General features: G+C 39.1%; 1 protein-coding gene across 10 annotated transcripts in view; it reads right to left on the reverse strand.

The window, feature by feature from the left end:
- Positions 1-17,265, reverse strand: part of SGIP1 (SH3GL interacting endocytic adaptor 1) — a 215,865-nt gene that overhangs the window by 9,809 nt on the left and 188,791 nt on the right. For all 10 annotated transcript variants that reach the window (XM_028489286.2, XM_028489287.1, XM_028489292.1 and 7 more), the window contains 2 exons: positions 12,724-12,835; positions 3,281-3,436 (listed from right to left, as the gene is read on the reverse strand). In XM_028489286.2, the coding sequence (XP_028345087.1) occupies positions 3,281-3,436; positions 12,724-12,835 (268 nt within the window). The remainder of the gene's footprint in view (positions 1-3,280; positions 3,437-12,723; positions 12,836-17,265) is intronic.

A 17,265-nucleotide genomic window follows, 5' to 3' on the forward strand; every position in this document is an offset into this window, starting at 1 on the left:
AGGCCCAGCGGCCATGGCTCACGGGCCCAGCCGCTCCGCGGCATGTGGGATCCTCCCGGACCGGGGCGCGAACCCGGTCCCCCTGCCTGGGCAGGCGGACGCGCAACCACTGCGCCACCAGGGAAGCCCCTAAACTGTTATTATCTAAAACATCCAAGTTACCCAGAGCTTCCAGAGTGGTAGCTACACAAGGAGGCTGGAGCTAAGAACAACAGAGGTTCAGCAAAATTAAGTAATTTACTTAAGGTTGAACAGCTAATAAGTAAGAGTCAAGATTCCAGCCCAGGTCATTCTTACTGCAGGTCACACTTTCCCACTATACCAAAAGAGGTGTGGCATTAATATCCAGCAACATTTTATTAGTTTATGCTAGGTAAATCCAAATAACTGAGAAAATCCCAATTATATGTTTAATAACAAAATAAGCTAAGTCACATATCTATGATAATTCCTCAGATAACTTGCTTTAACAAATAGTCAAGAAAGGTTTGTCGATCAAAAGCTTGCACAGAGGGGCCTCCCTGGTGGCGCAGTGGTTGAGAGTCCGCCTGCCGATGCAGGGGACACGGGTTCGTGCCCCGGTCCAGGAGGATCCCACATGCCGCGGAGCGGCTGGGCCCGTGAGCCATGGCCGCTGAGCCTGCGCGTCTGGAGCCTGTGCTCCGCAACAGGAGAGGCCACAGCGGTGAGAAGCCTGAGTACCGCAAAAAAAAAAAAAAAAAAAAAAAGCTTGCACAGAGATGCAATTCTTGAATACTCATAAAGCCTTGAGAATTCTTCAGACTCAATTGGTTTAGCGATTGCTCCTGCTTGTAAGCCAATCCCTTTCATAAGGGAAAAGTAGAAGTCAATTTCAATTTGGTCCCTGTCACAGGGATTGCAAACCCAAATGTCTCCAGGGGCCAAGCTGCTAACCTAAATAAGTCTTTCAGTAAGGATAACTGAGAAGATTGGCTGGGTGTAAGATAACAGATGAAGAAAGGCTTGAACAGCATTCGAGAATAATGCTTGGTTCCATGGCCTTTTGAAAAGTAGGTGTGGCAGCAGGGGTGGTGGAGTGGAGCTACATACCAAAACCAAACAGTCTCTAGGACTGATGGGTCACCAATCACAGCCCTGACACAATCATCAAATACTTAGAGTTAATAAAGTCCAAATTAATAAGAATTTTTTTGTTTTTGTTTTTGTTTTGTTTAAAAAACAACTTAAGGGTCCATATAATGTTTTGTCACACAAAACATTCTCAGACTGATATTTAGTTCAATTCATAAGACTGAGGTACTAATATAAGTATAAAACTCTGACACATATGCCTAAGAACTTGGCAACATAACTGCCTAAAAGTGCAACAAAAGCTATAACTATCACACCAGTGATATTTACAGACAAACTGGTGAGAGGGTGGCACGTAATTCCTAATTTCAGATGGAGGAACCTAGAAAAATAAAATTAACTCGCTGTGTTGCTCGCTGTGCACATCAAAAACACGGAGGGAAACTGAAATAAGAAGTTGCCAATTTCCAATCTTGATCATTTCACATTTATTTTTCATTTAAAGGGTGAGCATTTCTTTTGTATTTTTAAGCCTGGAATCAAATTTGCCAATTAAACCATCGCAAGGACCAAAGAGAAGGAGGTGATCTTGGTCATCACCTGAAACACCTGTGACTGTTTTTTCATCACGGGAGTGAAAAAGTCTCATTCAGGCAAGAGAAACAGAGTGACTGTATTGGTCCTCAGATTCCAAATAACCTTTAGTTATTTCTACATAAATATCCAGCTTGACAAAATTCTCTAAGTTATAGTTGAATTGTTCATTCATTCAACAAAGACTACTCAAGTCCTTATTAGGCATAGTGGAAGGTACTGAGGATACGGTGGTGAACCAATAGATGTGTTCTGTTCCCTCATGGATTTTACAGTCTCGTAGGGGAGATGGATGGATGAAGAAAACAAATAGATATGTAATTATTAGTTTTAGTAAGTGTGACAAAGGGAAGAATAGGGAAGATTGAGAGAGAATAACAAGGCAATGTGATTTAGTGTGGGAGTAGGGAGGAGAGTGGGGAGGTCAGGGGAGGCTGAGTAGAGCTGAGATCTGAAGGATGAGTAAGAGTCCGGTGAAGAAGGGTGGAAATCCTGTTGGAGGCAGGGGAAACAAACATACAAAGTCTTGATGTGGGAAAGGACTCAGCAATTCCCAAGACTGGCAGGTCTGGCTGGAACTACAAGGATTCTGAGGAGGATAGTGGGAGATGAGGACAGACAGACAGGCAAGAGTGGATGACTCAGGGTCTTGAAGGCAACGGTAACAAGTTTGGATTCTGGTACAGATGCAATGGGAAGCCATCAGAGGGCTATGAGCGAGGACAACCTGATTGACCTCAAAAAAGGTCATCTGGTTATTGTGTGTAGGAGTGGGGCAAGACTGGATGCAGGGAGGGAAGGAGGAAAGCAGTTGCTGTGGTCCAGGGAAATGACAGTCATCATCTGGATAGAAGAAGTGATGATAACAGGGAAAAAGTGGCCATTTTAGAGAGATAATTTTGGATGGAATATCAGGACTTATTGATGGAAAAAACTGTCAAGAATGACTTTTTTTGTCTCATCCATTGTCAATAATTAACTTGTAGAGTGGATCATTTTTTAGTAGCATGTATATATATGTGTGTTGTGTGAATGTGCATGTGCATATATATATATATGATAAAGACATCAAATTCAGATTTAATAGGAAATGTGAAGAAGTGTATTTATGTAAACAAATTCACATAAGCTTCTTTGATGCCATACATGTAAAGTTCCATCAAAACAATCATCATTACAGTACAATGAAATTACATGTTTAACAAAGAGATTTTCAAGCTTATATGAAGAGTAGCTCACAGTTCAGATATCATTTGATTTTAGAAGATGCTAATACAACAGATGGATTTTATTCCTTTTATTAGGCTCATTTTCCACCATCCTCATCCATTGTCTACCAGTGATAAGCAAAACAGACAACGACTAAATTGTCACTAATGCAGATTTCATTACTCTAAATGTCTCTTTAGCCACTTGAGATAGTCGGCCGTTAAAATACATATATGCACACACACACAATCACCCACCAACAATTTTTACAGCTGGTAAAAGTTCTGGGATTGAATCTATAAACATATCTGAGTAGCGGTAATTTCAGTACAGTGTATCTCTCTCGCTAAAGTACATCCCTCATCTAAGGATAAGGTGCTAAGCCACACACATCTCTAAAAAAATTTGTGCAAAATATATTTACCAGCAGAGAAGTTGGGGATTTGGCAGGACGTGTTCTAACCTGCTGAAATTTGTCACCCGAAAAGTCAGGGCAGCTGGCGATGGGTTGTTGGCAAAGTGTCTGGTGATGCCGGCAGGAAAGGACAACACCATTTCTCCAGTAATCTTCACGATACATCTGGCATTATCACAACACGTGAGAGGAAAGAGAGGAAACCTAGGTCAACATGCTGTGAATCAAAGCAGTTGTGAAAAGCAAAGATTTCTGTAACAATATGACACATTAGAAGAGAGGAAAAGTAAGCTCTTACAATTTCTATAAAGACCTGAGGACTCAAAGGTTTATTTTAACACGTCTCCAAAACAGGTGGCTATTTTGTTGAAGGTGTTTTTGCACCATTAGAAGAAAAGTGCAGCTTTTTTCTTTCTGTGGAAAAGTCTATATGTTCACCTCACAAACAGAATCATTTATTCTGGTGATTCTCTCTCTTTGACTGCTGAATTGATGGCAGCATATTTGAAGATACTAAATTGCACAATGTTTTCACACTATTCACTGGTACTTATTTTAGTTCTCTGAGTAATGTGATTGATGCTTTGAGTGTGTTCTTTTATGGACACATGGGGTAAACTTCCTGCTTCCCACTTAATTAGATCTTTTTTCCATTAACTTGTCTATCTGGTTGAAATTATAAAATCAGTCATATATATAAGTTAACACAGTTGGATGATAATTTGGAAGGAATAATAATCCTTTTTAAAAAAGGGCTTTATTGAAGTATAGTCAATATAGAATAACGTGCTTATTTACAGTGTAAATTTCCATCATTTTTGACATAATCTACATCTATGAAACTATCACACAATCAAGATAATCAAGATAGCCAACGTCCCTACGAGTCTCCTCCTGTGTTTTTGTTTTCCTCTCTCCTGCCCTTCTCCATCCTTTCCCTCTATGTCCCTTGGTAATTACTAATATATTTTCTGACATTACATATTAGTTTGGACTTTCTAAAATTTTATATAAACAGAATTGTAAGGTGTGTGATTTTTTTTTTGGTCTGATTTTTTTCCACTCAGCATAATTATTTTGAGATTCATCCATGTAGTGTGTGAATCAATAGTTCATGTCTTTTTATTGCTGGGTGGAATATGGATATACCACAGGTTCGTTTTGAAAATTCATTCACTTGTGGAAGAACATTTGGATTCTTTCTATCTTTTGCCTATTACAAATAAAGCTGTGATAAATATGCATGTACAAGCCTGTGTATGGGCACATGCTCTTCTTTCTCTTGGATAAATATATGACTGGATCACATGATAGGTGTGCACCTTTAACTTTTTAAGAAACTGCCAAACTGTTTTCTGAAGTGGAAAATACAGCTGACTGTGAGAGTTTCAGTTCCTCCCCATCCTCACCAACACTTGGTAGGATCTGTCTTTTCAGTTTGTCATTCTCATAGGTGAGTAACAGTATCTCATTGTTGTTTTAATCTGCATTTCCCTAATGGCTAAGGATCTTAGCACCTTTTCACGTGCTTATTTGTCATCAGTTATTTACTCAGGTGAAGTGTCTGCTCAGATTTTCTGCCAGTTTTTTAAATTGAGTTTTCTGTTCTCTTATTAATTTGGGGTTTTTTTTTTGTACATTCTGGATGTAAGTAATTTAACAAATACATGCTTTGCAAAGATTTTTTTTCCCCAGTCAGTGGCTTGTTTTTTTTTTCTTTCTCTTAAGAGTAATTTGAAGAGCAGAAATTTTAAATTCATCAATTTATTCTTTTATGGGTTGTAGCTAATCACTTTATTCTTTTGGAGTCTTATCTGAGAAATCTTTGCTAAATCCAAGGTCACAAACATTTCACCTATGTTTTATTCTAGAAATTTTTAATTTTTAGTTTTACATTTAGCTTTATGATCTATTTTTGGTTAATTTCTGTATATTTTCTGTGAGGTATGGGTCCAAGTTCATTTTTTAGTGTGTGGCTATGGGTATCTAATTGTTCTATCACCATCTGTTGAATTTATCCACTTGGTAATTTGGTTGGAAATTCAGTTGTCCATATATGTGTGGGCCTACTTCTAAATTCTCTATTCTGTTCCATTGATCTATTTTGTCCGTCTTTACACCAATCCCACACTGTCTTGATTGCTGTAGCTTTAAAGTTATTCTGAGATCCAGCAGTATTAGTCTACCAACTTTGCTCTCTTTCAAAATTGTTTTGGCTATTTTAAGTTCTGTGTATTTCCACATGAAACTTAGGATCACTGTGTCAACTTCTACATAAAATCAGTGGAGTTCCAGTTCACCCTTTACTGTCTGCTCTGAGACAATTAGTATTGGGCCGTTAATATATTTTTTTCTTTGCCAACGTAACAGGCATTATCTTACTTTTTGTCAGTAGAGGGCACTAGAAAGACATTGCAGGAAGAAGAGACTTTTTTCCCTTCCTGTTTCCAGTGTGCTTGCTAGGCAGTCCTCTGCAGTACTCAAGGCTTTTCTAGAGCTAGCCTCCTGCAGTGCAGGAGGCACGTGGCACCCAAGAGTGTGGGTACTGCAACCCGTGTGGCTTTGCTAGTGCCCAGTGACACTGGCAGCTTCCACAGCCTCTGGCTCCTGAGGTACGTGTGGCTGGGCTGTTCCAGTGCCCAGCTCTTTTAATGCAGATGGGGTCCCTGCCTCCAGGCTCCTATCATATGCACACCTTCTCCATAGCCAGCTTCTGCAGTGCATGGTGGTCTGCGGTACCCACGGGCCATTAGCTTCCTCGGGCACCCTCCTCAGCCAGTTTTGCAGTGGCGTGTGCCTCAGTGAGACACCTCCCACGAACGCCTGTGAGTCTGCTGGGCTCTCCCTATGCCGTGGCCTGGAAACTCTCCAGGAAGTCAGTTGGGACAATCATACAGCACATCTCACCTCTCAGGGGTCACTGTCCTTCACGTGAGGTCCTGTGTCTTGCAAATCATTGTTTCATATATTTTGTCTGTTTCTGCAGTGTTTTCAGGTAGAAGGGTAAATTGGTCCCTGTTATTCCACCTTAACCAGAAGCAGAAATCTCAAAAAGATTATTCTTCTTTGGGAAATGGTAAATATTTAAAATGAGTGAACTTCTTTATAACTTTCCTATACATCTGGATAATTGACCCTTGTACCATTTCTGCAACTTTAAGTTCAGGAGTGTACTTTCTAGGGTAATTGAGGTTAATAAATGAAAACTTCGCTCACACTTGAATATAGGAAACTCTATTTGCCCCATAGTCACCTTGTAAGCTGTGTAATTGTGATTGATGAGGCACAGAGGCTCAGATGAGATTGTCCTTGGCACACATTCAAAACAGCTTGTGTGAAGAACTGCTATAGCCTTGTATGTGTAAGGCTGGGTTTGGGGTAGAGGTGGAGGGCAGGTGAGCTTCCTAAAGTTGCCATGTGCCCCCTCCTCCCACTCAGATAATATCATCCCTAACTCTGAACTGCTCTGAATAAGAATTCTGGTTTCTGGAAGCTTGCCCCTCCATCTCTGCTGGAGAATATTGCTGATCTCCCAGTTTGGTGCCAACTCTGCTGTCTTCCTTCTCTATCTTTTAGATCCATAAGGCTTGCTTGATTTACTGGTGATGAATTGGTGCTAAGCCTGGACTTCCCCTTAAGCTGAGTCTACTCTTAATATTTTTCAATATGTGGGCAAGAAAAATTTTATTTGACGACTCTAGAAGAAAATAATAACTAGTCAGAGCACTTGTTAAACTAGACTTCAGCACCTACCATCACTCCGTACACGGTTAGCAGTGGTTGCTCAAATGTTTTTTTAATTGGTAAGGAATCTGCTCAGTTTCTTTTCCAGGTTACTCAAAATGAGCTCTAAGTGGTGTCTTGGTGGAGGATAACGTTTCTCTTTTGAAAGAAAGTCAGCAAGGGGAGGAGGTGGAATTTATTAAGTCAATAAACATTTATGGATGCCTAACTATGTAAGTTGGGGTTGTTTGTTTTTGTTGTGAGTGGGGAGGCAATTAAAAAATGAGCAAAAGACATATATACACTAATATGTATAAAATAGATAACTAATAAGAACCTGCTGTATAAAAAATAAATAAAATAAAATTCAAAAAGAAAAATGAGCAAAAGAGCCCCTGCCTTCAAAGGGCTTACAGTGTCGGGTGGACTATGAAAGAAGTAGTCAGTAGAAGCCAATAGATGAAGCAACCAGGCTCCTCAGTTACATTACATTTCTTTTTTTTTTGTTTTTTTTTGTTTTTTTTTGCTGTATGCGGGCCTCTCACTGTCGTGGCCTCTCCCATTGTGATGGAGCACAGACTCCGGACGCGCAGGCTCAGCGGCCATGGCTCAAGGGCCCAGCCGCTCCGCGGCATGTGGGATCTTCCCGGACCGGGGCACGAACCCGCGTCCCCTGCATCGGCAGGCGGACTCTCAACCACTGCGCCACCAGGGAAGCCCTTTAGTTTTTTTTTTTTTTACATTACATTTCTGAACTGCATCTCAATTGTCAGAGTCAGACCTTTGGTGATTTATTAATCCATCCAGTGTCTAAGTCGATCTGAAATTTTCTATATAAAAATTAATATTTTCAACTATGCTCACTCACTAAAGGAAAGTCTTTGTTCAACAGTAATGATTGTTCCTATCAGTGTGTGATGTGGCTACATTTCATGTAAGTTTAAATCATGTAAATCTGAAATACTGAATATGGAAATATTGACACAGGTACTTTATGAAGTAAATTTAAAACCATATGAATCCCCACAAATGAAACATCTGTCTAGAATGGCAAGATTTCCAAGTCAACTGGTCAAGTGCTTTGTAAACTGGGTTCTCCCTGTTACCACAGGCAGCATCATGTTAGCTGGTCAACAGAAACACTGGCCAATTTTGGTCAGGAAATGTGTGTATTTGATATACGTGAGGTCATCAGAAATACATCCCTCTCATAAAGTGTAAGTTCTACTGCTTTGATAACTAAGCTCATGGTTTTCTGTTCAAGCATACACACTTCTGCACATAGGCTGCTTCCCTTCCTTTATTTATCATCCCCTTTTATTGACTTGGGTACCAGGCAAAAACTCCTTTTCATATTCAAGACTCATTTCAAAGGCAGACCTTTCCAAGGTCTTCCTTAATATCTTCTCCATTCAGCCTTCTTTAGTTTTTCCTTTCTTTAGTTTCCTTGGACAAATGGAGAGATTTTTTTAAAAACTGTTTTGCAGTTTCTTGCACATATTTACTACTGTGAAGGCAAGTACTGTTTCTTAGGTTCTGGGAAGGCAAAGGTGCAAAACACAGAACCCAGTGCAGAGTAGGAACTCAATAAAGTGTTTTAAAAATAAATTCATACATTTAACAATTATATATTGGCTGCCTAATCAATGTACCAGGCATTGTGTAATGCACTAGAATGGGCAGTGAGAAACAGGACAAACGTGGTCTTGAACAAACTTCTAGTTTAAGCAGGGAGATATACACTTGAATAACTAATTGAAATATGGTGATAAGGGAAGGATAGACTATAACTGAGAAGCCTAAGGTTTTCTTGGGAACTAGAGAATTAGCTCCTAGCACCAGAGTTGTTCAAATAGGAGCTAATAACAGGAAATGTGTTTCCCCCAGGTGGCAGCAAAGTCAAGGAGCTCTCTGCCTTTGAGCTACTGAGAAAGACTCAGATGTCAGAATCCCAGGAGTAGATTTTTGTTTCCAGTGTATGGTCTGAAAACAAATGGGGGGGTCTTTGATACAGGATGAGAGAGAACCACAGGCAAAGCAAACCCACATGCTTTTTCTGCATCATTTCTCTATGTGGCGCTGTGTTTGGCTTTATCCTCCTCCCCACCTCTCCCCATGATGGAACTTTTGAACTTGAGTTGTTTCTTTGAAAGTGAATAACAAAGGAACAGCAATGAAAGTGATTCACTGCTTGCAGATGAAATTAAATTTAGAAGAATGTCACTTCATGATCTGTTCATAAATTTCAGATCTCATAATTTCAATGAAATATACTAAATCTCCCATCTACCAATATACAGTATACACTATAGCTACTTATGGCAATATAATTGAAAAAAGACTCAATATGTGCAGTCATCCACAGATCAAAGGCTCAGTTAATTTGGAAGGGCATAGGAAAAGCACTAATATTAATTTGGCTCAAGTACCACATCACTGGAATGCTAAAGTCATGGACACCAGGCTCACTGGTACAGACCTCCGCAGACACTTGTCAGTGTGCTGGGGAAACCGAAACAAGACGAAGAACCCAGCTTGTATAGGGGCAGGTCCACAGGTGACTGGTAGGCTGCTATACCACTTCTTGGGATTTTAAGAAAGATTATTATTAAGGACTTCTTCACTCCCATTGTCCCATATCTACCCGTCTCCTATAGTGGACTTTGCATTATATTTATGTACGTTTTATTTTCCATATCAATTGTCTTCACCACCAATATATCGCTGTCTAGCACAATGGCGGCCACATAGTAGACATTCTGTAAATGTTAGGTGAGTAATTCAACTCAACTTGTTCAGCAAATATGCACTGGGTACTCCATGCCAGGTCCTGTTTTAGGTACTGAGGATATAACAATGAACAAAATACTTAAAGTCCCAGCTCTCATGAAGCTTACACTCTAGTGGGGGGAGGGACAGACAGTGGACACTGAAAACATGGAACATGTTAATTAGCATGTTCATTAATTAGAAAACAGGAAGTATGTTAACTACGAAGGAAGAGAAAGTGAAGTAGGGAGAAAGGAAGTGTTGACAGCGGAGGGGGCAGGAGAATTGCTGTTTTACATAGAAGGTCTCTGATAAATCTGCTGAAGAATCATGAAGGAAGTGAGGGGGCAAGTCACTCAGACAGTTGCGAGAAGATTTCACTAAGGCGGAAGGAGCAACAAATCCAAAGACCCTGAGGTGCAGATGGGGTTGGGCTGATGAAAGAAAAACAGCCATGAAGCCAGAGTGGCTAGAGGGGAGTGATTAAGGACGAGGGTGACGGAGGCAAGATCAGAGAGGTGGCACCTGGGATGGGTCATGAAGGACAAATCTTATAGACCATTATGAAGCATTTGGCTTTAACTTTTTTTTTTTTTTTTTTTTTTTTTTTTTTTTTTGTGGTATGCGGGCCTCCCTCTGCCGGGGCCTCTCCCGTTGCGGGGGACTGGCTCACGGGCCCAGCCGCTCCGCGGCATGCGGGATCCCCCCAGACCGGGGCGCGAACCCGGTTCCCCTGCATCGGCAGGCGGACGCGCAACCGCTGCGCCACCAGGGAAGCCCTGGCTTTAACTTTGAACAAGTTAGGAAGATTTTGAGCTGAGGAGTGACATGTTACATTGAAAATTGATTTTAGTGGGGACCAGAAGTGGAAGTACCCCTACTACCAATTGGATCTCTCTGAAAAAAATGAATGAATAAATGAATGAATGATAGCCAATTAGTAAGCAGACAAAAAAGCATTCATTCTCAGGTGATCCGTAGTGTTTTTCACTCCATTATGTAGACACCTCTCCACATTTTCGACTACTCATGTTTTTTTAGGGTGTGTTTCTACCTGCAATTCAAGGTAGCCTGAGCTTTCTAAGGTCTAGGTCAGTCAGTAATAAGTAGTCTTTAGAACTGGTGTGACAGAAAGTCATGCAAATTCTTTACTCAAAGAAGAGTCTACAGAAGAAACATGTATGTATGTATACAAAGTCTGTATACAACCTAAGCTAATGATGCTTACTTTTCTCTAACAGTTCAAATGCATATTCTGTATGAGGAGCTTTTAGCTGCTGTTGATGCATGCTCATGGCAAATGATCTTTCTGCTCTGAAGATGAAAAAGAAGAGACGTGGGAGAAACCAGAACGCTATAGCCTGAATGCCTGTGTTCTCCCAAAATTTATATATTTAAACTTAATCCCCGATGTGATGATATTTGGGATGTAATTAGGTTACGAGGATAGGGCGCTCAAGAATGAGATTAGTGCCTTTATAAAAGAGACCCACAAAGTTCCTTAGCCCTTTCCAGTATGTAAGATTCCGGTGAACCAGGAAGCTGGCTCTCATCAGGTACCGAATCTGCTGGGGCCTTGGTTTTGGACTTTCCAGCCTCCAGAATTTTGAGAAATAAATTTCTGTTATTTATAAGCCACCTAGTCTGTTATAGCAGAGCAAATGAACCAAGACACCAGCGTCCACAGTATTTGTTTCTCTGCAAAACTCTGGGCCCAGAATAAAACCTAAAGGCTGTTTAAAAGGATATTTAGGGAGATTGATAGATCTCAGTGGCTAGAACGGAGTGCAGTTACTAATTATATTAGTTTTCCAGCATAATATTGTTAGATTTAGACTTGAAAAAAAAACAACGAGTGTTTCTGAAGTGTAAAGAGGGTTAACAATTAGTCATATAGATTTTCACTTAAAATAGAGTTCCAAGTTCTAATTATACTTATCACTATTTCAAAAATTTTTATAAAAGTCTAGTGTTCTATATGCACATTTAATTTTTTCTCTCATCTTTATTTCCATGGCTACCAAGGTATTCTAAGCTCTAGTCCCTGCAAGTAAAAAATAAAAAGCAATTCTTTCCTCACCTAGGTTTGTCCTTTGTTTATACATCAGATTCAGACCTGGAATTGTATTAGTGACACACTTGAAAACCAGTTTGACTTAGGTGTTTAGCTTTCAGTGTAGACTAATAATTGCCCTTAACTATTTTTTTTTGAATCTGAACCCCTTTGTGAAATTGATGAACACTGTAGAGTGTCTATGGACAAATGTGCATGTGCACACACACACTAGATATGAAATATAATTTCAGGGGATCCATAGACTTCCTGAACCCCATCCATGGGACACCTTATAGAGATGCATGTACATTCAGGTAAAGTCCATTGTCAAGATGTACTGATATAAGTGTAATCAGGCTCATGTAAATAGAGAGTGGTACATTTTTATCTAAAATTTTTACTTTGCTGTGATTTTTTTTTGGCTAGTTTTTCCTTACTTAACAAGGGTAACACATAACTTGTCCTCTTACATATCTGCATGTTATGGAAAGGTGGTTTTATTCCAGGTTCTTATTCCAATGCACCATTGTTTCAGTTTATATGTGGGTGACTCCCACCCAGGAAAGACTAAGACAATAAAGACATGATCTAGACATTTCCTTTTGTGAGATAATACATTTTCTCATTGCTGATGGAGTTGGTTGGGTTTCTGTAACCTGCAACCAAAACTGAATCAGAGATTTCTGTATTAGATTAGATTACTGGACCTTTTGGCATATTTTTTAAAAAAGCAATGAATTAATATTCCTAATCAAATTAATTCTAGGTATGCCACCCATTACTGTTGACTGGATTTTTTTTTTTTTTTTGGTTTTAGGATATGGAATGAAATAATTATATGTAGGGTGTCCCCACTGAATTGGATAGAGTTTGGAGAATACAATGGACCAAGCCCCAGGCTTACTTGCTCGGATCTGCTCCTTTGAAGTAGGCATTGACCGTTTCTGTAAATGCTGCTGCAACAGGGAGGGTGTCCTGGGCTCCCATGGTTAGGGGGCTGGGTCCCCTGGAAGAACCTGCATGAAATGAAAAATCTTCATTTAATATGGATCGGAGCCATCTTAGTATATGTGGAACTAAAAGCCCATTAAAGGATTAGAGGATGAAATCTAATTACTGAAATAAAAAGCAATGTGCTAAGAGCCATAACTGTATATTCAACATAGAGCTCAAGTATTTAAAAGGAAATATTTGGCTGGTTTACAGACAAACACACTTGAAGTTAATTCAATGATGTATTTTACTACAGAAAAAAATCCAAGCAGAAGAATAAAGTCATAGGGGATTTCAATGTTTTACATAAAGCATAAGGCAGTATTTGCATGACAGTTTGTACAGCAGTAGTTAGTAAGAAAATTATTAGCTTCCTATTTGAGCCTTCACCTTATACAATTGCCCATACACTCAAAACTGTTTGCGTTTCTTCATTTTAAAGAGATAAACAGCCATGGAGCACCATGTTACACATTGTCCTTTTCTGGGGTGTTTCCATTTCAAAAAGTCCAATTACCCTCAGATCAAGTAGGCTCAAGTGTACATGTCCCCAAACATACACAACCCAAATGTCCACCTTGACTTAGCACAAACACATCAATGCATCAATTCACATTATTAAAAATAACAGTTTACTGACCATCTACTACATACCAGGCACTACACTGGATACCTTACAAGAATTGCCACATTCAAGCCCCACATCAGCCCTGTGGGATAGGCATTATTAGTCCCATTTTACAGAAAGAAAACTGAAGCTCATAGAGCTAAGTGACTTGCCCAAGATACAGTTACTTAAGTGGCAAAACTAAAATTCAAACCTAGGTTTGCCATCCTATAAGGCTCATGTTTTTCCCCATACTGTTTATACCATATGGTTTGTCTAAATGAAACATTTTCCGTATGTTTTTGATACAACTTGAGGTTTCCAAAAGGAGTGAAGTTTAGGATTGTTGTCTTCATTAACAATCTCTAGACATGGTAAAGTTTTATAAGGACAAAGTATTTAATTACGTCACATTCACTGCTTCTCCTTCTTATCACACAAAACACATTTACTCTTCCCCACCTAATCACAGACTACGTGTTATGCTTTTTATCTTTTACCTTTAGTAACTTTCATGCTCTTCCTTGATTATGAAAAGATCTACCTTTGTATATTTCCCTCGTCAATAAAGTTTTCCTGGATAATTCTAGTTCATCCTAGTGTCTACATTTTCTATCTTCCCTTGTCTTTCAATATCTTGGATGTAGTAATTGATCACTAACAAACATTGGCTTATTATCTGCTGTGTATCAGGCATTATGGTAGATGCTGGGGATTCAGAGATAATTAAACATAATCCTTGTCCTCAAGAAATAGGTTTTTGTTGTTTACGAGCCATGCCTCTAATGGTATTTTGTTACAGCAGTCAGAATGGACTGAGGCATGCAGTCTGGTCCAGATCTATCCTTCCTCACCTCTTCCCTCTCTTTCCAACAACGCTATACCCTAGCTGTGTTCACCTCTGGGCACTACAGTCCTTATTGTAGGTTTAATCAATAATGCCAGAGAAGGAAAAAACATGAAGATTTTACAAAGAACCCTTTTACCTTAAAGGATCCACAGTTTACCATTCTAATTTCTTCACATCCCTATACATTGCAATTAATATGCCATCTTCTATTTTACTTTTTTCATTTATCACACAATTTTCCTTATTGCTATCTGGTCTACATATCATTTTCAAGAGTATATATTATTCTACAAAAATTCTCCAGATGTTGGGTCATTTCTAGGTAGAAATTATTCTAAATCCAACTTTGTATACATTGGTCTTTTTCTTTTAATTATTTTTTTAAGATATAGTTTTATTACTACAAAGTGTGATGACCCAACCATAAGGCAGATAAATTTCTGATTGCTAAGAATGCCAGATTATTTTATTTTTTAAAATAAATTTATTTATTTTGTTTATTTATTTTTGGCTGTGTTGGGTCTTCATTGCTGCACGCGGGCTTTCTCTAGTTGCGGTGAGCAGGGCTATTTCTTTGTTGCGGTGCGCAGGCTTCTCATTGCCGTGGCTTCTCTTGTTGTGGAGCACGGGCTCTAGAGCGCAGGCTCAGTAGTTGTGGCGCATGGACTTAGTTGCTCCGTGGCATGTGGGATCTTCCCGGACCAGGGATCGAACCTGTGTCCCCTGCCTTGGCAGGCAGACTCTTAACCACCGCACCACCAGGGAAGTCCCCCAGATTATTTTACATAAAGATTATACTCAGTGAAAATGGTATTAGTAATAAATGAATGCTTCTGTTCCCCTGCAGTACCTTAGAGAGTCTTTGTTACTACGATTATTGGAAAACTGGGCTAAAATCCGGGAGAGTGTCTAAGATGCTGAGAAATTCAAACCTTATGGACTAAGATGACCAAGAGGGGCCTCAAAACTATTTTCAAATATCTGAAATAATATTACCAGACAGTGACTCTAGGGACCAGAATTCATGACCATGGATCTGCAAGTTAATAGCTTTGTGACCTTGGGCAAGTGAATTATCTTTAGGTTTGCTCAACCATAAAATGAAGGCAATAGATCACATCATCCTTGTGTGTTAAGATTCTATAATTTTAAGTTGTTTATAGGAATTTAAGGAGTTTTAAACAGTAGGAACAGTTTTCTCACACAGAAATAAGCTGCTTTGAAAACTGTATCCCTTCACTGGTGGTTTTAGTGAATCTGCCAAATATTTACTGGGTCTCTACTATGTGTAAGATAGTGGTGGGAACACAAATATGTAAACTTTCAGGAAATAAGATACAAGCATATAGGAAACCCAGTAACAATATCATATACAAACAAGAGCTTAAGACAATAGCTCAAGTGACAGCACTATGAGGTTTTTTTCACTGCAAGATTAATTGTCCAGTGAGCAGAACAGGAAATGCTGCTCCTTGATTTAATAAAAAGAAGCTCAGACTCTGGTGTCACATAGACTTGTGTGTGAATGCCAATGCCTCCACTTACCATCTGTTATGACCAGGAGCAAGCTATTTAATCTGTCTGTGACTCAGTTCCCTCATCTTTAAAATAAAATATCAATAGATAATAATATCTATGTTAAAGGTTTGTGGTGGACATCAAATGGGATATCCTTAGCATGGTATGTACTTGAAAAAACATCTTCTTCTTGTTTTTGTTGCTGTTATTTTGTCAGGGTGAGTTTTACTAAGGTTGTTGAATTAGAGTTGGTTCTTTGAATTTGAATAGATTTTGAGGTAGAAAATGAAGGGAGATACCACAAATGGTACTCCTCACTGAGCAAGGAGATCGACCAACATCTTCAGGTTCCTTCCAACCCCAAATTTCTTTTATCATAAGAACAATGAATTCTATCATGCATGTTTAATTTTTTGTGTATTACATGGGTGGCTATCATATCTATTCAAGTTGCTTGATATAATGCTTGGACTCACAGGAGATGAAAGTTGGTTGACTGCATATTTGTCTGTTGATTCATTTGAATGTGAGTTCCTGCAATAAGTAGGCATTGTGCTAGTTGCTGAGGGATTCACAGAAATGTATGAGATGTACCCCTCCCTTCATGGAGTTTATAGTATAAAAGGGGACTATAATATTAAATAAAAATAAAAGACAAAGCACTACATGAAGTTAGATAATATTGATAGTTAAATATTATAATTATTATATTATTATTAATGATTATTTTTAAAGAATTCAATGTCGAAATAGTAATTATTATGTCTGTCCTACAATAAAATAAAATATCAAACACTAATATGGCTTTTTGTTCTTTATACATTGAGGGGATAAACAGGTTCAGTATAATTATCTCTATTGCACTAGCCCAAGTTCACTCTGCTAGTAAGTGGTAAAGTTGAAATTCAATCCTAGGTCTCCTAGTGCTAACAAAAACAGTAGTAGCAACAACGAAAACTTTGTACCTCTTATCGCATACTAAGAACTATTCCTGTATTACCTCTTAATCCTGATAATACCCCTATTAGGAAACTACCATTGTTATCCCTGTTTTTCAGAGGAGAAAACTGAGGTTACAAATCATTCAGTAGCCTTGCCCACAGTCACCCAGTTAGTAAGCAGTAAAAACAGCATTGAGATGCAAACCCAGTACTTCCTGACTCTGGATCCTGAACTCTTACCTACTCTGCTCATGGAACATAGAAGTCAGAACAAAATTATGTTAGGCATCTGAGGGTGCATATGTGGTCCCCCAAGAAGGACAAGTTGCTGCCATTACCTTGTCGAGTTCTGACAAAATAGCAATTCCAGGGTCCTGGAAAGCAATTGCCATGCACACTTAGGGAGTTCTGAGAATGGAAAAAGGCACACAGAGTCACTATCATGTGATGAAATTTTCTGAAATGCAGTTTTCGGTGACTCTCATTACCAAGCAAGGTTATACACACACACACACACACACACACACACACACACAC

Source organism: Physeter macrocephalus, chromosome 4 (genome assembly GCF_002837175.3).
Source record: "Physeter macrocephalus isolate SW-GA chromosome 4, ASM283717v5, whole genome shotgun sequence".
NCBI lineage: Eukaryota > Metazoa > Chordata > Mammalia > Artiodactyla > Physeteridae > Physeter > Physeter macrocephalus.